This window comes from Centroberyx affinis, unplaced genomic scaffold (genome assembly GCF_046629955.1).
Source record: "Centroberyx affinis isolate AG114_WGS23_722 - 3 ecotype Tasmania unplaced genomic scaffold, CSIRO-AGI_Caff_v1 ptg000939l_1, whole genome shotgun sequence".
NCBI lineage: Eukaryota > Metazoa > Chordata > Actinopteri > Beryciformes > Berycidae > Centroberyx > Centroberyx affinis.
The window spans coordinates 325,578-351,683 of NW_027279514.1; the positions used below are offsets into that span (position 1 = coordinate 325,578).

Genomic DNA, 26,106 nt, shown 5'->3' on the forward strand with positions numbered 1-26,106 from the left:
GCAAAAGAGGATAGTAGAGGTGATGCTTTAAATTAGTGTTCAATTATCTATTGCTGATGAATAATTCTAACGGAAGAGTTGTCACTCCTCATCTTCCCACGGTCATAGCTTAGTAATAGACCTCAAACAATATATTCCAGGCTGTGATGCTATTTATATAGTATCTCTTTATTCTGCAAAGATGAAGTGTCCATGTATTCTTTCATACACTGTTTTGGGTAAAAGAAGGGAAGTTCAGGGATCACCTTTTCTCTTTTCTCGTTTTTGGTCAAAGTAAAATGATGGTTTTTGAAAATCAGCATAATACAATGTCATCATATAGCTTAGTTTCTCCTACATACAGTTTGAACAGTATACAGCAGATATGCTCTGAATGATAACGATGACCAGACATTCATTTAAACATAAACAGTCTTAGGTCCTGAGCTTAATAGAAATCACGCACTCAAGAGTTATACAGGTCGACAACATACACACAGTATATGGCTGCTGTTTCAGAAAAATCAAGTAGCTGCAATTTTAGTGTTTTCCATATTTGAACTGAAAGTTTACAAGGTAACCTGTTAAGAACCCAATTTATAATTTTAAAGCTACATGCAAGTCAATGAGAAAATCGGCATTGTTTTCTAATTGAAAAACTTTTACTTTTTGCAGATAAGCGTTTTTCAGGCCACAACAGTGATTATGGAGGTTTGATGGAAATGATGTGGTCCATTGGTACAATGCATCGCAGATTAGATGACAAGTTATATAGTGGTTTTAGCTAGACAAGCACCTATAGCCCTATAATGGGTTACAAAAAATTGAGCTGTTTTTGAACTCTTATGGACAATTCAGTCTGGCTTCCATTGAGTTGTTCAGCATGGCGTGCATCTGCTTACCGCTAGTCGGATCAAAGCAATCCCTATCCAGTCATTATCACAGTCACTTAATAGGTGGCAAGATTGGTATTTAGTGTCTGTCCACTTGGGGGATCTACGATCCTTCTGGAGCCATCGTTCTTAACTTGCTCAGCAACTCTTCACTGGACATCTTGAAGAGGTTCTCAGTCTTTGGGGAAGGACTTAACAGTCATACTGGATTATAGTGACAGTGGCTTGTTTCTGAGTTTCCCAGAAGCTTGCAGAATAGCATGGCTGTTGTACACAAGTAGATCAGGAATATAACATATTGTTATTGGATTTGGATCTCAGAAATCCCTGTACACTATTGTGGCAGAGATGCCTAGTTCCAACCTCAATTTCAGTAATGATTACTGTGATCGGGTGCATTTTTGTCAGTCACTTTTGCAAATTCTGACTGTCCAGGCAGGGTAATCAATGAGCAGGGGTACAGTACTGAAAAAAGCCTCAATCCAGACCTGTGGGTGGAGGGGCCACATGTGGCTCCAGAGCTGAGGGACTTCCATCCTCTGGTTATGTGTTCATGTTTTCTGACATCTTGTTTATCGATGATATTAAATGGCACCTATCCTGTGGTGAGGTACTTGGAGTGTCTGTAGGTTGGGGCAGGTGAAGTACGGAGCAGGGAGGAAACACGTTGCTATCCCGTTGGAGGCGAATGGCAGCGTTGGACCGTAGAAAACCTCCTCCTTCCCCTCTGTGCTCACATCCAGCACCTGGAAAGTGGCAGGTTATATTGTGCTGCCTTCAAGTGCTCCTAGTAAACTCCTACCTTCCAGAACCAGATTCGTAAATATGACTAGTCGCGTATTCCAATGCTTTTTCAGGTACCCTTCTATTTTGGAAATCAAGCAGTGCAGAGTTACTTTGTACTGCAGCAGCATGACTGCTGCATAATTCACTTTTACCATCAGTTGTTGACAGGGCCTCTGTTCTCCACCATCCAAACGTCACCTCTCAGCAATTTGGATATCATAGAAAATCACAAATTTCCCAGTCACATTTACAATTTTGTTAGATCGTTAATGCACACTAATGTCGTAATTACAATATTTCTAGTAGCACTTGAAGGCAGCGTTAAAACATGGCATCAAAATCTTTTCAACATTTGTATATGACAGAAGGCTCTTAAAGTTTTTTGTTTTTTAGCCTGTGACTCAAATTTACTACGTTTAATCTTTCCCTGTAGATTCAGGCTAATGAAAATAGATTTATACTCTTCTCAGGTAAAGATCCACCAGAACGGTCACAACTGTTATAAAGCTAAGTGCGAACAGCCACATCGCTCACCTGAATACATGCCAGAGGCTCGTTGGTCCAAATGGAGTACCCACCCACCACATAGATCCTGTCATCATGGACTGCTACTCCGGACTCATTTTGACCTGGGGAGGACAGAGCCGACACGATGCTTCAACTGCGCCGAGCAGAGGGCGTTCTGACAATATGACTCCACGTCCCCAGAGAGAGAGAGAGGGAGAGATAAATGGAGAAAGACGGGGCACCGGGGGGGAGGGAGGGGAGGTTGTTCAGAGAGCCAAGATTGAGCTCCTGCTCTCCTTCTTGTGACTTTGTCTTAAACTTTTACAGAAATGATACAAGGAAGGGATCCAAGTTTAAAAAAAAAAAAAAAAAAAAAGAGGAGGAAAGTCACGAGGGAATAGAGCAGGAGGGAGGGAACAGTGAAGTCAGCAGCACAAGCTGGACATGGCATACATGAACTTTCAACCCAGTGAGCCCTTATTTCAAGCTGATGAGGACCGAACTGAAGACTACAAGATCAACACTGTCCCTTGAGGGAATATGAACTGGACCACATCTTATATGCATGACCGTGTGTGTGAGATGCCCACTGATGAGCAGGGCAAAGAGACATGTCCACTCGCCCAGGTCCAAGTACTGTGTGTGGTATTGTGTGTGTGTGTGTGTCTCCAATGCTTGCATTCCCTCCCTCCCCCAACAGACAGGAGGCTGAAGGTGCAGCATGCCTACTGCTCCAATGTATGGATATATGTTTGCATATGTGTGTGCATGAGTGTATCCAGTGTGTGAACTGCATAGCACTCTCCCACCCTCCCACAACCAGTGGGGAGGTAGTATGTATGTAGTATATGTGTTGTTTATATGTACTGAGAGAAGGAAGAAGCAGAGAGCATTCACTCAGACTCTATTATTATTGTGCTCTATTTAAAAAACTCTGCTATCAATAAATAGGTGTTAATGGAAAACTTGCAAAATATGGCCTTCTGTTGCAGACATATTCAATTTAAAACATCTAAGGAGTACTTTAGTACAAATTACACCCAAACCAAAAGAATTGGTAACTTCCAGAGCCAGAAATGTACAATTTTGTGATGAGTAGTTTTATAGAAAAACTTTCTGTACCAGCTCAGTCACTATGCATGAGGCAGCAGTTAAGGCAAAGAGCCGTGGCTATGTTTAGCTAAAGCTGCACTAGGCAACTTTGCATGTTGGCAGCCCCAAATGGCAGAGAGCAGTAACTGTTTGAATTTTGAGGACTTAAATACCCAGAAGTCATGTAACGTGACATCAGTAAACTAAATGTGTATTGGGGGTGGAGGTGGTGAAGAGGTTCAGCCATTGTTGGTGAGTCCAGCTTTCTCTGGACGGAGCGCTCAGTCGCTGGTGTTTAGGAGTAGCTTTTGTATTTCGCTCTCAAGTTTGGATTTGTCACTACTTGTGTGTGTGAAGTTTTCTCATCAGTGCCTACACCCGACATCAGAATTTCATTTGGGCAAATAGAGCGAATCTACGCTCTTCTCCCCACTTTGTGATTTAGGCTGATAAGACAAATGTATGTTTACATAAACGTCTTGCCTAGTGCATCTAGTTTTTAGGAGGAGGAAAGCACATAGTAAGACAAGAACGTGGACCAGTTTTTCCACTATTCACTGATTCATCTACTCAAACATTTTTGGTACGAAACTGTGAGTGTTCGCATGTGTGCGTCTGTCACCCCGCCCACCGGTGAGGAGGCTGAAGGAGCAGCGCGTCCACTGGTCCAGGTCCATGTTGTAGGAGTCGATGTGGCGGACCAGGATGCGGTCGTTGTTGTAGTCCAGGTCGTTCCCCCCGAGCACGTAGAGCTGCCTCCTCACCGCCGCCATGACGTGGTAAACCCGCCTCTGCAACATGGGACTGCGGGCCAGCCACTGGTTCTGACAGGGACGGACGGGGAAAAAATGCAGATTGAAAGGAAAGAAAGAAGGGAGAAAATAATGCAAGGAGGACGAGAAAGAGGCGGGAGATATTGCAAGAGGGAGGGAGAGAGAAACAGAGAGAGTGGGAATGGAAGAGGAGGGAAAGGAGGATGAATAGGAAGATTAATATTTAAGCATATCCATGCATGGGTAATTGATGTATGCTCAGTGCTAGATAAATAACGTGACACTGGAGCTCTGGTTTCTACTAATGACTTCCCTCCCTATTTCTAATCATATGTTTCAGCCACTCCATTTTACACCGAGGATCCCTGCACATTTCACTAAGTGTGTCGAAGCTTATTTTGTGTCCGTGTGTGCGTGTGTGTGAGAGTGCTTGATTGAGGGAGAGAGAGAATGTGTGTGTGTGTGTGTGTGTGTGTGTGTCTGCTGGGAGCTGACGGGTGGCCATCTGTTGAGGGTAGAGTGGGTGGGGGGTTGCTGTTGCTCTGGCAGGTGAATGTAGATTCGTGGTGAATACAAATGAGACTCTCTCCCTCTCTCTTTTACTTGCTCTTTCTTTCCCTCTCTTCCACGCCAACATATACACACAAACCCATATGGACATGCACCTTATATATATATATATATATACACACACACACACACACACACACACACACACACACACACACACACACATATAATCGCTCACACCTGCATACCTCCTATACAACATACAGCCGTAGTAGGATCCAAGCTTAATTCACAGCTGGGTCATAGAGATGCAAAAACAGAAATTGCTGTGCTCATTTTCATGTTTTGTTGAAAGCTCATACATATCCTTCAATATACCTTTATAATGGCCTTATTCCATTGTGATAACCAGTGCATGAGTATTGCAAGTACACAATAATATTTCATGAAAATCACGCACTCACCACTAAAAGGGTGCGACAAAACAATGCAAGTCTGAACAATAATGTTTGCACTCTCTGTACTTAGGATAATTTGATATACCCTTTTATTAGGAGGATTTTCATTAAGTACTTATAGAACAGTATGGCTATGTACTTCCAATACTTTCCCGTAATTTAATGCATTGGAATAAAGCCAATGCAAACTGAAGTGTTATCTCAGCCTCTTCTCTCCCTCTGGTCTGCTCCATAATTACCTGTTCTGGGTCGTACACCATCAGCCGATTCTGGTACTGAGCGGTGTTTGTCACTCCGCCTGAAACACACAGGAGCAAAACACCGGGCTTTTAACAGAGAGCAGTAGGTTTTGGTGCACACGTGCATGGAAAAGTGTGTGTCTGAAGTAAATGTCAAGTTAAGAGTGTGTGTATGCATGCGTTTTGTGTATATGGATGTACACGTGTGCTGCTAGTGTGTGTGCATATGACAAGGTAATGTGGGAGTGTGTGTCCTTCTTCCCCATCTGGGTGTACCTGAGACCCAGAGCAAGTTGTCGGCCACACAGCCGGCGTGGCAGGACAGCGAGCGGTCGAAGGACTGGACGAACGTCCATTTGTTCCTCTTGGGACAGTAGCGCTCCACGGAGGGCAGCACCTGCCTCAGCTCGTTCCTGCCCCCCACAGCGTACAGGTACTGCCCCAGGGCCCCCAGGACAAAGTGTTCCCTGCAGGCCTTCATGGGGGCGATCTCCGTCCAGCGGTTCCCCCGGGGGTCGTACCGGCAGGCAGTCCTCACCGCACACGTCCTCCCGGTGGCGTGCTCCACCTCCCCGCCCGCCACAAACAGGAAGTTCCCCATGACGGCCACGCAGTGGTGGCTGCGCCCGGCGGGCATGGGCGCCAGCTCGCTCCAGTTCGACCCCCCCGCCACGCGCACGTGCTCCTGGGCGGCCGGGTTGAAGTAGCGCAGCTCCCTGACCCGGCTCACCTCCCGCTTCCGCCCACCGGCGATGTAGAGGGTGAGGGACTGGAAGCGAGGCCTGGTGCGGGCCGACTGGCGCAGAGGCTGGGCGAAGGTGGCGTGGTGGTACTCCAATGCCTCCTCCACCAGGGCGGCAGCGGTGGGGCTGGACTGGACCAGAGGGTGGCTGCGGGCCAGGTGGTGCAGGGTGGGGACGTCCATCAGGCCGTAGCGGACGTGTTGCAGCAGGTCCTCGGTGTACTGGTAGCGACAGTCATGTTCCAGCCACCGAACAACCAGCTAGAAGAGAAAGAATAAGTGAATAAGTGGAGGATGATGAGAGGAATGGAACAGAAGAAAGGAAAGGGGGAAGAAGACAGAACAGGAGAAAAGGAGAGGGTGATAAAAGAGATGGAGAACGAAATGAGATGGAGAGTGAGTGATGAGGGAGATTTTAGAGGAAAGGAAAGGGAAATAAGGGAAGGCAGGGAGTCAGGATGGAAGGAACGCACAGGATGAGAAGAATGAGGGAGAGGGTGAACGAGGCAGGAAACAAGTGAGGGGAGACAGCAGAAGAGAGGTAAAGAAGAGTGGGTGAGAAAAGCAAGAGTGGAGGACTGCTAATCATAATTATTCTTCCAAACACCTACAGACCAGTATGGCAAGATCAAGGCAAGCCAGCCGCTGTATTTACATCCAGGCTTGCATACACACACACACACTCACACGCACACACGTATTCATCAGGAGCATTCAATACAGACTGTGACTGTAAATATCCACAGGCACACTCCTTTGTTCATTGCAGGCAGACTGAGTTGCAGAGATGGGATTTAATTGAACTTGAGAGCGGTGGAAGGTTATTTAGCTGCAGTGAGGTGTGAATGTGGGCGAGATGGCTGGAGATCACTGATACCATTATCAGTTTTTTAGAACTTATTACGGCAGCATAAAGGCAACTTTTTGAGGCAATGGAGATGGGCAACATATTGTTTTCAGACAAGGACGAGCATTGGCAAATGGGACAAAATCACTGTGAATAACAGAAGCATCATTTCAAAAACACTGCTGGTCAGAGTGGTTGGTAAAATTGTCCATCTACATCAGTCCAAGTTGTTACCTGTGTATCATAGCCTCAGGATTACAGCTGTGTCCTGACTGAAATCATATTCACCTTGACTATGTGCTCCAATATCACACAGAAATCACAATACAGCATTTGCTGTATACATATGTATCTATGCATACACACTCGTGTACATTATCTTGGCAACCCAGCCCAAACCCAATTGCTCTTTCTGTATTACCCCTTCAATATACTCCAAAGCTGTGAATACACAACAAACCCAAACATGCAACTCAGTATTCTGTCTTCCTGTGGTATCTGTGCCACTCTCCTCTCTCTACCTCGCCCTCTCTATCGCTCACCCCCCCCCACACCCGTTCTCCTCCTCGTAGCTCTGAAGTGACAGTGTGTGTGTGTGTGTGTGAGTGCGTGCGTGCGTGCACTACGGCAGCTGACTGTGAAGGTCACGCTGCATCACACAACTTCCTCAGGGCACAGAATAAATCAACTCCTCCTCCTCCTCCTTCCCCTCCACAGTGAGAGAAAAAGAGGAAGCGTGAGAGAGTGTGTGCGTGTGTGTGTGTGTGTGTGTGAGAGAGAGAGAGAGAGAGAGAGACCACAAAAGTGAGAGTGAGGGAAAGAGACAGTGAGAGATAGTGATGGAGGAGAGGGTAGGAGGAGAGGGTGGGGGAAAGGCAGAGCAAAGGATGGCAAGAAAGACGAAAGAAGAGAGAGAAAAAAAAAAACAAAGCCGGAGAAAATGTGATTTCCAGAGCGTGAGAGACTCTCCGAAAACTCAGAGTGACGATGATTGACGGCCAAACTATATCAGTCCGGTATTGGCGTGCTCACCCCCCACCCCCCCCACCCACCCCCCCACGACCCCCCAACCCTCCCACCCACCCGCTCCCCCCCCTTTTTCGGACGGCAGGCCCCCGCTTGCCGCTCGCTTCCGTCTGATGCCCAAATTAACCTTCTGGGCGAAGTGAAGGAGGCCCAAAGCAGCCTAATCAGAGGCTGATTATGGCGGCGGCGGCTGGCTAAAGGGTCAGGGTAATTGTGCCATCAGAGGCCTGATTGTTTTCAATCAGACGGGCGGCCGAGTGACAGCTGGGGGATTGGGGCCCTGATGGAGCCGCGGTGGGCCTAATCAGAGAGAAGGGGAGCGAGAGAGAGAGAAAGAAAGAGAGAGAGAGAGATGTGGGGTGTGTATATATGGGGGGGGGGAGGCTGATTGGTGCAAATGAACAGTCAAAACGACAGTCCCCACCCCACACTGCCGCTTCACTCCGCAATCTCCACACCCCGGCAGTTCATCATGCATGCACGCACACACACACACACACACACACACTCTCGGATGCATGGACTGACACAACCCAACAGTCTTTCTCTCTGACACACACACACACACACAGGCAGACACTGTACTTTCTTCTTGCATTCACTCATCAATATAAACAAACAGTGAATGAGATGCAGATGGCACTGTTTAACTTATCGTTTAGTGGCCTGCGTGTGTGTGATACGCTGTGTTTGTTATGTATTGCAACATGCACTTCTATTTGTGTGCGCTATATGGTTTGGTGTGTGCACTCCTCCTCATGGCCAGGATGCAATTTGTTCAAATTTAGAAAGATTTCTTTTTCATTAAAATATTGTCTTGACAAGGAGCATGCATCGTGCTCCCGCTCCCACCGCCAATCTTCCCCATGTGTCTGTATAGTAGGCAAAGAACAACAACCATACACACCTTCCAGCACCATAACATCTCGTCGCCTCCAGTCTCCCTCGCCTCTAACAGTCTGGCATGCGTGGAAAAAAAACAACACCACATACATACATACACACAGACGCGCACACACTTCCAGTACCTTCCATATCTCCTCTTCGCTGAGGGAGGTGAGGCGGTCGCTCTTCAGCACCTCCCTGAGGAGGCGATAGGGCAGCTGCAGGGCCTCGTCCTGCCGGCTCTGGCTCAGCTCAGAGAGATGCTCCACCAGGAAGCCCACCACAGCCTCCTCTAAGGTGGGGAGGTGGAACAGGTCAGCCACACGGTACAGCTCCAGGTAGTTCACATTGCTCAGTTCCTGCAAGGGAAGGTTACATACTTACATACATACAGTACATACAGATCGCCGTCCTCCACCACCATACATTAACCTGGGTGGAAAGGCTCCGGAGTGAGCTGTCAGACCATGTGACCCTTAAATACGTCACTGAAACCAGCAGATGAAATGTTCTCTTCTCACTTTGCCTATACAATGGTAGATGAAACACTAACACACATCATTCTCAGAGCTTTTCCTCCCAAACACTCCCTGTTAATTCTGTACAATTTTGTGCGGTGAGAATAAATGAATGGCTTGATTTGAAATTGCTATGTGTCCATTTTGGGAAAAAATGTTTAGGAATGATTAGTATGTTTTCTCCTCAGTATTTCAAAAATGCATGAGATCACATGCTCTAAAATGTCACTATTTTGTAAGCAGATATCTTCAGGCAGCGATTAACTTCAATAATATTCCAAAGTGAGTTTTACTTTAATGCCAGTAATCATTTTGTAAGGATATGTTCCATTTTTCAAACTGTAGATATCTCATTTTGAAATGAAACTCACCCAGATGTGTGTGCAAGAGTTAGACATGAACACTCTCATTCTCATGTATTATACAGTACATGTATTATATTATACATCACATGAAATTAAACTGATGAACTGATTTCAGTTGCATTGTCAAATGATACTGATATTACAGATGCCAAGGAGAGACAGAGACAAATAGATAGAAAGGAGGGGGGTGATAAAGAGATGAGCTCTCAGTAGTGGAATAAGACTGCCATCTACTGGCTGTACTTCGCCTTATACAAAAAGATGCATGAAATACTAATCCCAATGTGTTTTCACAGAGGTTCCCCACTTCCAGGGTTCGACCCCTATGGGTTTTTAAAGGCAGATAGTGCTAGTTTTTGATCGCAGCTGTCGATAGCTGATATTTCAGTATTTTCATTCAGTAAATTTGACCATTTTCATGGCAAAAAAATTGGATAAGTTGGATACCAATATTTTAGGATGGAAGCTGCCAATAGCCGATATTCAAGATTTATAGCCTAAATTTGGCCATTTTCATGGCCCAAAATTTTCCAAAAAGTACCAGTATACAGTATGTTTCCCCCAGAATGTTATTCTTGTCAGGGTGGAAAAGCCTCTGAAAGAGCATTTAGACCATGAGACACTGAAATTTTCCATTGAAAACAAGGATGATGATGATAATAACAATAATAACAATAACAATAGTCATAATATAGCCGCAAGCGGCGATTGAGGGGTCCAAGCACAATTTGATAAGACAGACAGATAGACAAAACATTACAGAAGGTAGAAAGACACACACAAAAAACGAACATGTTGTGAAGTTCGGACATGCAGTCTAACACCGGCTTTTGTGTTGGCCCGTGACTTCTGTCAAGTTCATCTTTTCATATGGTCATTTGTCCAAAAATTTGAAACTTAAGACATTATGCTTAGTTATCACAAGCTTAGTGGTGTGAGGAGACAGCATTACCCACAGGATTTGAACCCACGATCTTCCTAGACCTATTCATTATCCATTAGGCTACTGAGTCCACAGGGGGTCAATGGAGGGAGCACAAAAAAATAGGGCCAAGTAATGAGACTGTCCAAGCTATAGGCTATTTAGAGCCTTAGAGTATTTTAACTATGGTCAACTATGGTTACAATACCACCAAATGTTGCATGCTACCTCAGAGTTGACCTGTGCACATATGTACCAAATTTGTTTAAGGTAGGCCAACAACTTCCTGACTTATGGCAATTTTTGTATATTAGGCCTTGCCTACAAATTTTGAAAGCCAGTTGTAGCAAAACGGTATGGACTATCAAAAAACTGCTCAATAACTTTTGTGCAGGACAGTCCACACATGCTGTGAGCGAAAATTGGTGAAGATTGGACAAAGTATGTAGGAGAAGAAGCGACAAAACTGTTTTGGACAAAATTCAACATAGCAGAAAACCTTGTGGGCTGAAATGGGAGTGGCCTATATGGATAGATGCGACTTGGCCCAAGGAATCCAAGGAATTTTGTTCCTATGATCTACAGTCACCGAGTTATGGCCTTTTAAAATTTGAAATGTTGCTGTAGCGCCCCCTATAGGCGAAATGACACCAATTAGCTCAGACTACATACCTGCACAGGTGTACCAAGTTTGGTTACCATAGGACAATGCGTTCCTGAGTTATGGCGATTTTTGTGAAATAGGCCCCACCCACGACAGTTGACCAAACTTTGGAAGTCGATTATATGAAAACGGTGTGGACTATCAAAAAACTGCTCGATAACTTTTGTGCAGGACAGTCCAGACATGCTGTGTCACAAATTTGGTGACGATTGGACAAAATTTGTAGGAAGAGTAGCGAAAAAACAGTTTTGGACAAAATTCAAAATGGCAGAAAATCTAGTTTGGCGGAAATGGGCGTGGCCTATATGGATGGATGCAGAATGAACCAAGGAATCCAGGGAAAGTAGAATTTTGATTGTGGCCCATACGGTTCAGAAGTTATAGGCCAAAACGTAAAGTTGCTTGTTATAGCGCCACCATGAGGCCAACTGACTTGGGTTTCGTTGCCTGAGTAGCGGCTGAGACTTTCGACTTATCTGACAAGTTTGGTCGCTGTAGCTCTTACAGTTTCTGAGATCCAGATACTTTTAGGGCAGAAGAAGAAGAAGCGGAAAATAATCAGAACAAAAACAATAGGGTTCCCAGCACTTCGTGCTTGGACCCCTAAATATTGGGGCATACTTGTGTGTAATCTGATCAAAATGTTGTATTAGAATCTATTGAGATAAAGGGCTTCCCAAAGACTACCAGTGTAGTACTGATCAATTATATAATAATCTAATAAAATAACTACATTATAAACAAACTACATCATATCCATCATATTGGAGATGGATGACACTGACTGGCTGATATCTGATTTTTAATAATGCAGCTAATACCAGCCTGATTTCATCGGCAAACCAATTTATTGGTGTAACCTTACCTTCTACTACACACACTAACAAAATATTAACAGGCACTTTTCATACGGTCTGCACACAAAGACATAAGTAGACGAACAGATGAACAAACAGAACATTGTTGACATTGTTCCGGATTTTGCAGTGTTGTCCATAATGAAATATGGGCTGGCTCATTAATAGAAACCAACAGGAGAGAGGATACTGCCACCACCAGATGGCATGTAAGAGCACAGTTTACCATGGTGATGTAACTGTGTAATGACTGGGGTGGTAAAACATGCTGTATCTAGGATGGTGCCAGGGATTTGTGTAGTTTTAGCTGATCTGTCTTTCAGATAAACATGGGGAAGGGTGCGATGGTCATACATGAGATTAGATACAGTGCCATGCTGCATTTTGTGTCTTTTCCTGTGTCTGTTTCCATGTGAGTTTGGTGAGTGTGTGTGAGTATCGTTCAAAATATGTAATTAAACCATTATCAAACAACTGCAAAATGCATTTAATGGGAGAAGGGAAAACGTTTCATGCGTAGTATGTAATGCATCAAGGTGATTCTGTTCTGCAGCAACCTCAGCCTAGTTTTGCCGTTACCTAGCTTTTGGTCGTTTCCCCCTAGGACAGCGGGTTGAATTTGCTGCCATCCAACAGATCCACCTTGAGGTTAGGGATAAAGTACATGAAATGGGCAGTAGGGCGGTATAGTGCTTAGAAAGACATCCTTCAACCAGACAACCTGGATTTAAGCCCTTAAGTTAGCAAGGATCTGCCCTGCCGAAGTGTCCTTGAGCAAGACACTGAATCCCCTGTAGCCTGACCTCTGACCTCTCTGTGGAGGGGCAAGCAAGCAAAAACACAATTTCCCTAAGGGGATCAATAGAGTATTACATTATTATTTGTGCCTTTACACTGACTGACCTACAGTTGCACTTTAATTAAAGATTGCAGTAATTTGGTGTTAGTTATCCTTAATTGAATGACAGCAGTTTTTTTAACCAGCTACTTTTTGGCATGTAGTTTACCAACAAAAAATGTCAACTGCATTCATTTAACAACTGATTCAGTGTCACCGTTCCCACCATGGTGCTGATATAAAATTCCATGACTTTCCATAACTAAGTCAGAGCGCTTTCATGACCTAGAAATTTTATTCCTCACTGGCTTGTTAATGTTGTTTGTCTAAAGGGGTAAACAGTCTGGTTTCCATTACAGTTGAGCTGAAAACCATCATCTAATGCAACACAAGAGTGAAACAAGTTGTATAATAAATTCCACTATCTTCCTGTAAAGTGACCCATGTGTAAAATTCCCTGACATTCCCTGTGTGGAATACGCCTCTCTATAGTATGAAAACTATTAATCGGATTCCTATTATTCCTGTGCCTGCATATGCACAGAGATATGCCTCCATTTCATACACACAGACACAGGGTTCCTACACATTTTCAATAAAAAAATTCCATACTTTTTCCAGACCTTGATTTGTTTTGAAGATTTTGTCTGGTGTTCAATATGATTTACGCAGATAGACATCTTGCCCCTGCTAACTAGGTCATATCACTGTATAGATGAAGATTGTTCTTCACAGCGAAAAGTATCAGAAAATGTGAGATGATTGGCAGGGTTCCTACACGGTTTCCATTTTTAAATTCCATATTTTTCCCAGACCCTATGTTCTTGACTGGATTTGATTTTGGTCGGTATTTGATATAATGCATGCTGACAGCGGCTGGGTAATAAGAGCATCCCTCTATCTAAACATTATTCTTCACATCAACAAAAACTGGGGGCTCAAAGTGGGTCTACAACAACATAAAAGCTCTAATTATGTGTGTATCGGACCTGAACCACAAGATTTTCCATACTTTTCCAGACAATTTTTCAAATTCCCAAACTATTCAAGACCTGGAAATGATCAAATTCATTTTTAATACTTTTCCAGGCTTTCCAGACCTGCATAGGAACCCTGCAGACAGCTGCGTGTGTGTGTGTGTGCGTGCGTGTGTGTGTGTACCTGGATGAGGTAGTGAGAGCAGAGGCTCAGGAGCTCCAGCAGCTGAAGGTGGCTGCCTGCAGACAGGACGTCCTGGATCACTGCCGGCTCCAGCAGGATCTGGCCAGAGGAGAGGACCAAGGTTATTTTTGTTTCATGCTTTTAATTTAGTTTTCGTTTCTATTGTAGCTTCAATTCCACTTGAATTCTGTTTAGTTTCCAGAGTGTGTGTATTTAGTTGAGTTGTAGCTTTTAAAAGTAGCCTACTCTAGTTTTAGGTTGTTGTTGTTTTTTTTTTACTTATTTTTATTTCTCCTTTTTGTAGTAGTAAGTGCAAGTTGGGGGATTTGGTACTTTGTGTGGCATGTTTACTTCAGATTTAGAAATGTCAGTAGGCTAAATGTTGTTTACATGAGTAAACAAATCCCTTAAATTGGGAGAATAAATTGCTGTCATGACAGAAATTACTGCTCTCTCCACACTTGGGACAGGATCAAAATGAAAACTAAAAATAGTCCATGAGCATTTTCATTTTACTTTAGTTAGTTTTGGAACCAGGTGTTTGCTTGTTAGCTCTTCTTTGTTTGTAGCATGCTAGCTGACATTGTTTGCCAATAGCTTGGTTGCTATGTCTGTTTATTAGTAGCATGTTTGCTGGGATGTTGACTGTTATCTTGTGCTAGTAGCATTCTATCAGACATATGGTTGGTAGTAGCATGGTTGATCTGGTTTGTTAGTAGCAGTTGCTATTGACTCTATAGAATTAATATGTTGGCTTGTTAGCTTTTGGTTGTCTGTAGCATGCTAGCTGATATATTTTTTGCAGGTTGCTCTGGCTGTTTGTAGCATGTTTGCTGATATATTTAGAGTGTTCATATGTTGACTTGCTGATTTAATTTGGTTTCTGAGCAGACCGTCTAAAACCAGCAGAATCAGCCATCCCTTTAGCCTGTTGTTGATACTATTCGGTTTGTGAACTGCTGAGCAGGCCGCCAGTCCCGCTCAGCACTGTTAGCCATCCCATTAGCCTGTTGTTGTGATTGTCAAAATCAATAACAAGTTTAGAAATTATTGAGTAATGTTGGGAATTATGGATAGCCTGCCTAAGTGTAGGTCCAGGGTAGTGGAGTCGACTTTAGCTGTGTCTGGTGTTGAGAAGGGGGGGGGGGGGGGGGGGGGGGGGGGCACCTGGGCCAAATTCAACAAAACATCCGTGATTTAGGAAACCACTTGATAACCCCAGTGACATAGCCACACTCAACCCTGTAACATTTCGATTGATTTTACTCATTGATTGTCACTTTGCACTTTTATAGGACTATTAATTGGTCTTGCCTGACTGATTTGTGTATTTATTGCTGTCTCTGTTAAAGGGTCTTGCATGGAGGGTTTACTGTTTGTACAGTATATGTGTACATGATGTCCTGTCTTGTGTCTATACTGAGCACACTATCTGGGTTTACATGGAGCTTAATATTCCATTAATCATTGGAATAATAGCCCAATCAGAATAAGCATCCCTCATGTTACCACCTCAAACAATAGAGCAACCCATTCCCAATGAAATTTGGTTTGGTGGAAAGGGCAGGTATAAACCTTTGATAATCCGTTCAGTAGCACTGCCCTACATAGCCAAAGAACCGTAACTGCATCAGTAGTGAAACTGAGAAACATTACTTCATCTTTTATCTCCAATGAAAGTATCGTTGGTGCAGAAGTGGACTGTATGTTGTTTAGCAGTACTGCTTATTGGACCGATTTTTGCTTTTATGAAATTTAAATCCTACTCATTACCTTTGATCTTGAAAACACACAAAAAGCAGTTCCTGTTTTTTGTGTTTGTAGGGCAGAGCAGTGGTGCACTAGTAATCTATGTACATTTTTAAACTGTCTTCTTTCTTTGGTTGGAATACATAATATTCTTTGTGCAGGTTTATCCATTTACAGTAATTGATGTCCAAAACTCCTTTACATCTATGCTGATTACATGCTTTGGTGCATGTAAACACACACCTTATCCAGTCACTTTATTTAGCGTTCATGTAAACAGTTGTTCAAGGAATTAATTCACAATGATAAAAATATTCTGCATATAAACAGACAAATTCTTAGCAAGCCTGGCTGATATGGCATCTTTTTTTGCTCTCCAAGTGGAACTGTAGCTGCAGATTCCCATTTATCACAGCATGGTTTCCAGCCAGGCATGGGCATGGGTCAACCACCAGCAGTGTCTTCCATATCGTTAATGTATTCAGGTGGGAAACAGCAAGCTATGATTCTTTGCTTCCGATAGTAGGATCTGTGTGCATCACGCTCGTAAGAATAGGAACACTTCAATGTGTGATCACTGGTCAGATCACATGACAACTCAGTTATACTTTAATCTGTGAGGAAAACACAAAGATCACCACTACTCTTATTAGATGAATATATGCCCAGGTAAATAGTGTATAAAAAACATTCCATTTTTCAAAGTGCTGCACTTTGTGGGATCTGGCAGTGAGCAGAAACCAAGGCAACTAAAAATAATAACTGTAACTGAATGCCCTTCATATCCTGCTCTCCTCTCCACCCCACTGGTCCACTAGAGTTAAAGCACTTCAACCTGACAAAGCAGAAGTCAGTTTTATAACACCTGGCTGGTTCTCTGCTGTGTGGGAGTGCAGCGAGCTCTTGTGTACACCGCCATTTATTGTCCTGCGCGCTTTTACCTGGAGCAGAAGGTACAATTTTGAAAAAAGAAGCTTGCACAACAGACTATAGATCTTCATTAATGCTTCTAGTCGCCTCACGTACCCAGCACCCGGCCCATGTAGGTTCACTCCACTATATTGGTGATTTATGCTCTTCTGAAAAATGTCATAACTGTGGTCAATCTCTTAAAAACTTCGGCAGTAACACTGCAGATAAGAGTGTAATTACATGGTTTAAATGATCGCCTTAAAAACGGCAATATCTGTGATTGGCCTATGTTTTTTTGGCATGCAGTGCAAATTTCAGTGATGTGTCGCAGCATACTTAGCGACTTATGTCCTCTCTGAGCATTTCCTGCGGCAGTGTGCCTCCAAACCCTGCTGGCCTATGACATGTGGCTGGAGGATTTTAGTAGGTCATTATTTACAGTGTGGAGATAAGCATATTGCCCTCATCTCATCTGCTATCATCTCCTCTGGGCAGACAGGAGCTGAGCAAAGCAGAGCGGTTCGCTAGCCTGCTGTTGACCTACTTACACAGCCGGACCGACTCCCTCTTTGCTCATTTCCACTGTGGAAATACAATTAGGAGTAATTATAAAGTTCCTCTTCGTATACTGCACAGCGAGTCACATGCTACTGAGCCACTAGGCTGCTTATTGGACCGAGCATCATTGGCACTAAAAGGGTCAGGGAAGGCTATTAGAAATCATCACACTCTCATTCTGTACTGACGGGGTGAGAGTTGCAGGGGTTTTGTGCTGGTGAAATGACATCAGGACAATGACGTGCAAGTGTCATTTCACTGTGAGTCAGGCCTGACTCACAGGACTTGGTCTTGTTGCTTTAGTATCAAAATGTAGTGCTGTGTTCCAGTCATATGCTTTCTTAAAGGATAACACTGGTGTTATTTGTTTTTTAATGCATTTCTTATCGTCAACAAATCCTATGAAAATAACAAAATCAACAATGCGTTTGCTCTACTGCCGTTACTTTCTGACTACCCACGTACCGTTTTTAGCCTTCAGCCCGGAAGTCATTGGCTCCAATTGTAAGCTAAAAATCTTTAAATACAGCTCACAAAGACATAGTTTCAATTTTAAAAATCGCTAACTGTTACCACGAAAAGTCAGACTATTGTAGTTATTACCAAATCAAATTCAAATGGGAACAAATTCTTCATTGCACCAAGGACTATTTTCGGTGCTACGGAACTACTTTCCTGAGATGGCAAACGGTGTTTACGGTTGGCTTATTAAGTTGTCTGAGGAAAAAGTTGGCTGGCCCGGTGCATCGTGATGATGAAATATGCTGCCCAGAGCAATGGCATGGCTCTGTAATGTGTTTTTAATAGTTTTTTTTTTAATACAATGGAGTTCTATGGCTGCTGGGACATGGCTTCATTGGGTACCGGCTACATGGACGAGACTTGTTGGCAAAACAAAATCAGCAATGATTTTGTTATTTTCATAGGATTTGTTGATTTGTTGTTGCATTAAAAAACACTAGCCTTATCCTTTAAGGGTGAATATAAATCTGCTTCTATGTACGTCTCAGAAAATTGCTCAGCAGCGAGGCGAGTGGCAACTGCATACTACTACATGCTAATGTTGAGTCTAAGGTTAAAGTGGTAATCTGAGATGTTTTTTTTTTTTGTTTTTTTTGTTGACATCTTTGCTAAGTGCTCATTGCTGTAGTGTTTCTGCTCTGCACTTCCCATAGATAACCTGTCAATCAAACAGTGTGTCCAGTACTGTGACATTTTTTTCCTTGGATTTCTGTTGATGGAGTCTGAGTTTCTTTACGTGGCACTCTTTTCTTTGTCTGTTCAGCCATGGTGGCTATCACTGCTCATGCTAAATACCCAGTTCTTCTATTTATTCCAAACAAAGTCTATTTTGGATTATTCTTTTTATAGCCAGTGTGTGAGTTCTTTTCATCATCTTCCAAAAACAGTGAAAATGTAAAACGCATGTATGCCAGAGGATTTTTCCCAGGAAAGACCTACCAGACACTCTTTGTTTTTAACAGCAAATGTAAAAGCTTTCATGAACTGGCTAGAGGTTGAATCACTATTAGGTTATATCAATCAGTGATAGAGAGTAGAAAAATGGATATTTAATTATATGAAAATGTCACAGATTATTAACACAGTATAGTGTCTATAACTCAGGCTCACCTGTCCAGTGTAGGCGAAGTCCAGAGCGTGCTTCAGCCCCACGCTGGTCACTCCCTGCAGAGTCACTTCGTCCGCCTCACTCTCCACCATACACAGGCTGAACATGGCCTGAGGACACACAGCCAAAACATGGAGGTCAGCTGAGGGAACACCACTTATTCGCAAATATGACCACATAACCCTGGGACCAAGTCAAACCATTGATATTGCATTGGAAAATGGCAAAAAAAACATGGGCATTGGTGGGGAAATCAATGAGGGTTTTCTTTTCCAATCCCTAAATGTTGACTTTCTGTAGGCTGCTGATGATATAATATCTATATATTTCTGAAGCATGAAGGGACTGAGAAATGGGTTTAGTGTGTGTGTATGTGCTGCACATACAGCATTGTAATTCATCAAAACCTGCTATACGCAAAATACTAGAACCTTCTTTATTGATTTGCCTGCCTCAGACCCGGAGGTCAGCAGAAATAAATAACAAAATCAGTACTTCCTGGTATAGAGCCTCTCTCACTTTCTCTCTTTCTCTTGTTCTCTCTCTCTCTCTCGCTCACACACACACACACACAGACACACACACACACACACACACACACAAACAAATGTGCACACCACACTCCACGAGAAATCAAAGCAGCGGACTAACCGTCTGCAGGCTGACCCTGCTGTGCACGAGTCCAGCTAGCTGCTCGGTAATCAAAGCTATTGACTGGTGTCACACCATGAGGGGATGACGGAGCCATCGATCAGGGCCGACCAGCAGAGCACAGCGGCGTGGAGGAGGGTGACGGATCAGATGAGGCCATAACGAAGATCAGCACCTCTATATCTACAATCTGTATCTTCAGTCATAAGAGACGGCAAGGTTTTGAGGCCTTTACCCTGCACCGTTTCACAACAGCATCAGAGCATTAAGATTGTAATATTTTTTCCACTGGATTGTCATGGGGCAAAGATACTGCTAAGATAACTTTTTCAAACTAATTCAGGCCGCTGCAGACCTTTTTTTCCCCCACAGTTCACTTTGAAAAGAACTTGCCTCAGGTTAGTGATCTAGCTAGCTTCCTATCTCGAATGTCTTTTTAGTCACACAGCGGCAGTGTGCAGCGCAGTCCCTCCACACTATCTCGACTCGGAGATTGGTGCATAACAGCATTATGGGCATCAAAAGCCCTCGGGCCGTCCAGTCGCTGTAACATTTCTATTTGTCACGAAACCGACATCCTTCCTCGCCTTGCTCCCAAAACTCATCAAAATCTCCCTGATTCATACACATGAACTTTAACCAGGCGCCGCCCTCCACCCCCTCTCCCCACCCCAGCAAATGGCTCGTCTGTATTGTGAGCGTGATGTGTGAGACAGGGTCGACTTCAGGCCACGCTGAGTTTTAACCAAAGCCTGCGCATCTCTCCTCAGAACTGAGCTTTGTTTATTCACCGCTGCGCTAATTAAAAATCCACTGGTTGACTGGGCACAGGCAGGCCAGTGGCACAACCTGGGGTGTGATGGTGGCTGAGCTGTGGTCGTGTGTGTGTGTGTGTGTGTGTGTGTGCGAGTAAAACACAGAGAGAAAGCAAGAGTGGAACACAGAGAGAAAGTGAAAGGGACAGAGTATGTGTGTGACAGAGAAAAATTGCCTACACTCTGCATGTATCCTTCCATGTTCGTGTGTGTGTGTGTGTGTGTGTGTGTGTGTGTGTGTGTGTGTGCGGGAGGTTGAGAGAGGACACCCGGAGAGAGTTTGCAGAGCCGTTCGCCTTGAGCGCGGTTGCTCCTGACCTTGCTGGAGGTGCGGAGGGGGACGCCGGTGGTGACGGATGGGTCTTCTGACTTGGGATGTAACATATAGACCCAGTCCAGACACACACTGAGCCACAGAGCCAGGCTCACACTGCAGTCCCTTCACACCAAGCTGCTGCAGTGGGGTTGCAGCGCTGCAGACGGCCTAACCTGCCAACACACATTTACGTGTTTCTGCTCTGAGTGATCGTACCAGAGGGGACCTGTGACTCCCTCACACGCCCAGCCAGACATTAAAGTATTCTGCGAGGTGTTTTCATGTCTGAGTGGAATGAATGTTCGGCTTTAGGTTTCCTCTAAGGGGATGTGGATGCAGAAACAAGCAGGTAGGTCACAGAAATGGTGGTATCTGACACTGAAAACGCCAATACCGCCTAAGGCTTGACTGATATGGGTTTCCTAATGCGAATACTGGTACAGATGGATTTGGATTGAAGCTGCAACTGTGGTATTTTTGCCATTGTTCAAGGTCTTTAAATTTGACTATTTTCATGCCGGGAAATTCCCAGAATTTACAAGGACTCTGTGTTTCTCCTAGAATTTTATTCTTGGCTGGGTGGAAAATTCTCGGAAACAGCATTTAGACATGGAGCATTAAGACTCTCCAGAACACTGATATAATAATACTGATAGGACTACTACTACTACTCAATACTAACAATAATAATAATAATAATAATAATAATAATGATAATAATAATTACTTATCCATACATATTTGTGTGGAATCCGATCAAAATTTCACATTAGAATCAATTCACCTCAAGGTCTTCCCTAGACAACCACTGTAGTATTGATCAATTAAATAAATATGGAATCAAACTGCATCATATGCAAACCAACATATTGGTGTAACCCTAATCCAGCATTTATCCTGCATCAGCACTGCAGTTGTCGCTGCTGGCTATTCTTTCTCAAATGCTGTAAAGAAAAACTAAATAGGCATGGAAAATTGTGGAAAACAGATTGCTCTGAGGTCACTTCAATAGAAGTTGTGTTAAACAGTGCTGTAGTTGTGTGGATGGTACTGAATGTTTTTTGGAGCAAATCCCCAGTTTCCCATTGGGGATCAATACAGATCACCTCAACCCATCAAATCATAGATATGGAAGGACAGAATGCACAGAATAGTGATCAGCTGCAAGTCATATGGAGCCGAGTAGTACTGTATAATCCATCTTGAAAAAGCACTTATTTCATAAAGCAATACCAAAACAATGAGTTCTATGTAGTACTGCTAATATACAGTATACTATGGGAAATTAGTCTTTTGGGACAATAATGGCTATTGATACAGGGACTGTCCCGGCTGCAGGCGAGCAGACAGTAATATCTCTCTGTGTGACTAAGAAAGCAGACTAAGACTTATGCATGTGTGTGTGTGGGCTTGTGCTCTCGTCGAGGGCGGTGTGAAGTCGGTGTGATATATTTGGCCATATTTCCCTGAGCTGTCCAGATGCCTTAGTAATACGATGGCATTGGAAGAGGCAGGTGACAGAGTCAGGCCAGCTCCCAGGTAAACAACTCACGCTTGGTCAGGTATCTCATTACAATCACTCATGTGCTAGGCTAGAGAATGTGTTGTAATCACTGCTATGTGTGTGTGTGGGAGAGAGTGCGTGAGCGAGAAAGCGATGGAAAGAGAGTGAGAGAAAACAGCATTTGCTATTCACACAGAACCCTCCGAAGCCCCTCGTCTCCTCAGTAAATGAACTAAATGAAACACAGCCGTGGAGTCAGATGACAAACCCAAGATAATGTTGTTAAGCCCCTACAGATGAACAGGGGAGCAGAGTGGGTTTTCTTGCTTACTGTAGCAGACTGATCTAATAACCTGAGTGCTGGAACAACAGTGTTGCTTGGCTCAGCTGGGACTTGAAAGAGCGGCGTTTAAAAATGGAGCCGGAGAACAAAAGGAAAACAAAAGTGACAAAGGGAGGAGAGGAGTGTGACTCGCCCACCCTCAACTCTCTGCAGAGAAAGATAAGTAAAAATCCCCCCCCCATACACACAGACACACAGAAGGAATAATCCCTGGGCAACTTGGACATATAATCTGCCTCTCATTTTTTTCAAGAGGGATTAATTTCTACTTCCTAATCTGCTCAGTGTCCCTAAATCAAATCTCATCGGTGCACTTTTCCCTGTGCGGCCCATCTCAGCAAATCTCCTCCTGTCTGGCTGTCTGCCTGCATGAATCCACCTCACTGGCTGCTTGTACGCCCACAGCATGCATTTAGAATCACACTGAATGCTCTAAAAGACAGCATGCAAATGGAAACACTAGGGTTCAGCCAGTTTGAAGGGAGATGACGATAGATGATATTTTGTGCCAATATTCTGTATATTTATACCTGACCATTTTCATGCCAAACATTACAGGGATTCAGTGTTTCACGTGTGCGGCAGCGTGGACAAGCCTCTGAAACAGCACTGGGATACTAAAACGCTCCATTAATAGCCACAATAATGAAATTCTCCAGGTGGGTTAGTAGCTCCTTAAGGCGAAGGTGAAGCAGGTTTCATTGCAGGTTTTACAGACTGACATCCCTGAAGATGGTTGTGTAAAATCCTATCTTCACCTCCATCATATTGGCAGTGGGCAACATTGCCTTGCTGATATATGATTTTTATTGAAAGGCCAATATCAGACTGATATACCCACAAACCAATATACCAGTCTAACGCTAGTAAACATCAAACAAAGCATGTCTCTTATGGACCAATCCAAAGCATGTTGCTATCCAGTTACAAATAATCCAGATACAATATTTTTTTTTTCATAATAACAGGTCGAGCACGGTCCAGGACTCACCCGGAAGTAATCGCTGCACGCTGCTAGGACGGCTTTGTGAGCGTGGAACTTCTGTTCACCGGCGACCAGGGTGACATCACACAGCAGGCCGTCCTTCCTCTGCTGGTTGAGGGCAGAGAGGACTGAGTCCTGGTGGGACTTTGACTGGCAGAGCCTCTGTCCTGTCAGCATCTCCCTACCGCTACACACACAGGGAGAGGAGATGTGATTAGGCTGGAGTAGGACTTCTGGATGGGACACAACTCTGCTGAGATTTAATATTAATCATAATAATCATAACAAAAATACAACTACTACTACTATTCTTATTATCATTACTGCTTCTACTACTACTACTACTACTACTACTGCTGCTACTATTATTACTACTACTACTACTATTATTATTACTACTACCACCACTATTATCACTACTACTACTATTACTACTGCAACTATTATTGTTACTCCTACTACTGTTACTACTATTACTACTACTACTACTCTTATTATTAGCACTATTTTACAATGGACTTTTCATCTAAAAAGAAATCTCCAGTCTCAAAAAAGGTAAAAAGACACAACGGGGAAGAAAGTGAAATGCAACGCAGAGAAGTGACAGACATTTTACTAATTCACTAATGGACTGAATAGCCTCTGCCCTCTCCATTATGTCTCCACTGTTACAAACAGACATGAAGAAGGTGGACTTTCTGTCAACAAGTCCATGTGTCTGTCCACAGTTTTCCAGTCAGACAATCAGACCCTGTGTATGATAGATTAGACAAATACACCAACTGCAGTGTGAGTCTGGCAGATTGTAACTGACTGACTGACTATATGTTGTTGGCTGGTGTAGCAGCAAATACAGTCTGTTTTCCAGCCCATCCTCTGTCCCTTCCCACTTGTACCAATCCATCAGCATCATTCCACCCTGTCCGTCCAAATCTGTCTCTGTCCACTTACAGTCCTTGCTGGCTGTCACTCTAAATGCTGTTGTCTGCCAGAGGCTTGCTCTGTCACCTTCATGGTGATGGGGTGTAAGACAGAGGAAACATTGTCCGCATGTGTGTGTGTGTGTGTGTGTGTGTGTGTGTGTCTGCGTGGTAGGGGATGGAAGTAGGGTGAATGATGAGTCAGGGTGTTTGTTTGGTGGTTGGACTCTGCCAGAGGAAGAGCCTTGGGAGAAAAGGGACAAAATTGCCCAGCTGGATCAGACGGAGGGGAAATGACAGAATTTAACAATCCAGAGAAAAAGAAAGGGAGTGGGATGGAGGGTGAGAGAGAGAGAGAGAGAGAGAGAGAAAGGATCGGAAATGGAGACACAGAGAGAGAGTGAGAGTGTGTGGGCCACTAAATTACATACCAAGAATATGGAATGGATGGGAAAGTGGCTGTTTGTAGATAAAGAGAGTAGAGGCCGCACACTAGGATCTCCAATCATGCACCATTATTAGATGTTTCGATCCTGAATGGATCCTCATCAGGTCAAAATAGTTAATAAAAGTGCTCCCACGCTTTTATATAGATACTTATATGTAAGTGTCTCTTTATCTACAGAAATGCAGAAATAGCCCAGCACCTTGTTTGATGTGCGTACATCCAAACTGGCTCTTTGTGCCATGAGTCTTGAGCCTGTATGTATGCATGGAGTGACCAGGGCAACCTACCTGAGGCTAGGTTCAGAAGGCATGCCCTCAGAGAAGAGATGAAGAGGTGGAGGCGGAGGGGTGGTGCTATGTGGCTCCTGGGGACTGTAGTCTCCTCACTGGGCACATACATCAGCCTGATAGGACAGAAGAGCGCGTCACTTTCAGTGAATCCGTCCATTCCACCCAGCCTCGGTGCCACAATCTGCCGCACGATGTGTGAAGTGATGCAACCGCGCGCCGAGCTTAACAGTGACTCTTTTCCCTTGTCACACCTTTGCCAAGTGTCGACTTTGACACTCCAGGTTTGCTTCTTTTCAAGGCCTTTTCAACTCTACACAGGCAGCCACTTCAGAGAAGACAAATAACAAGCTCAGCACTTCTCAAAACAAGCTGGGAATCCAAATTACACCAAGTCCTTCTGATGTAGCTACAACCTTGACATAATGTGCTACACACCTGAATCTGATACCCCTCCAGTCTGCTGCAAAATAATACCCAAGCAGTACAAGTCTGAAACAGAGGTCAGGCCTGATGCGCTCTGAAACCCAAGCCTCTCCGAATACACTGATTGAAACCTTACTCACTATACAGTAAGACGCCGCGGGTCTTCTCGTTTTAAAGAGAGTAAAGCTTGTGTATATACGGCTGGGCTAAAGTGTAGGCAGGACTGAGTGTACTAGCGCCTACTCTGAGCACACAGTCCTCAGGGAGATCTACTTATCGATCCATTCAGGAGTGACCTTCAGACGCTCGGCCGCAGGCAAGACAGTGCTAGTGACTGATGAGGGAGAGAGGGAGCTCCTGGCTGACTCCTGCCTGGACCGGTCAACGCCAGTCAGCCCAACACAGCCTATTGGGCACTTGCCATACCTTAGCCCAAGTAAGTCCAAATTTGATGTTGTAGTTTTAGGCATTATAATGGAGAGCAAAGATCAAGCAAGAAA

General features: G+C 44.0%; 1 protein-coding gene across 6 annotated transcripts; it reads right to left on the reverse strand.

The window, feature by feature from the left end:
• Window positions 1-1,456: 1,456 nt before the first annotated feature.
• On the reverse strand, window positions 1,457-25,203 carry klhl32 (kelch-like family member 32). 6 transcript variants are annotated; one of them, XM_071521889.1, is made up of 10 exons: window positions 25,181-25,203; window positions 23,532-23,712; window positions 18,914-19,021; window positions 14,063-14,161; window positions 8,881-9,096; window positions 5,514-6,240; window positions 5,238-5,296; window positions 3,889-4,081; window positions 2,193-2,287; window positions 1,457-1,618 (listed from the first exon to the last, which is right to left on the reverse strand). In XM_071521889.1, the coding sequence occupies exons 1-10, from the start codon at window positions 25,201-25,203 to the stop codon at window positions 1,457-1,459; spliced, it is 1,863 nt and encodes a 620-aa protein (XP_071377990.1). The 6 variants fall into 6 exon arrangements, with proteins under 6 accessions (XP_071377990.1, XP_071377991.1, XP_071377993.1 ...); XM_071521890.1 differs by lacking the exon at window positions 18,914-19,021; XM_071521892.1 differs by lacking the exon at window positions 8,881-9,096.
• Between the last annotated feature and the right edge of the window lie 903 nt (window positions 25,204-26,106).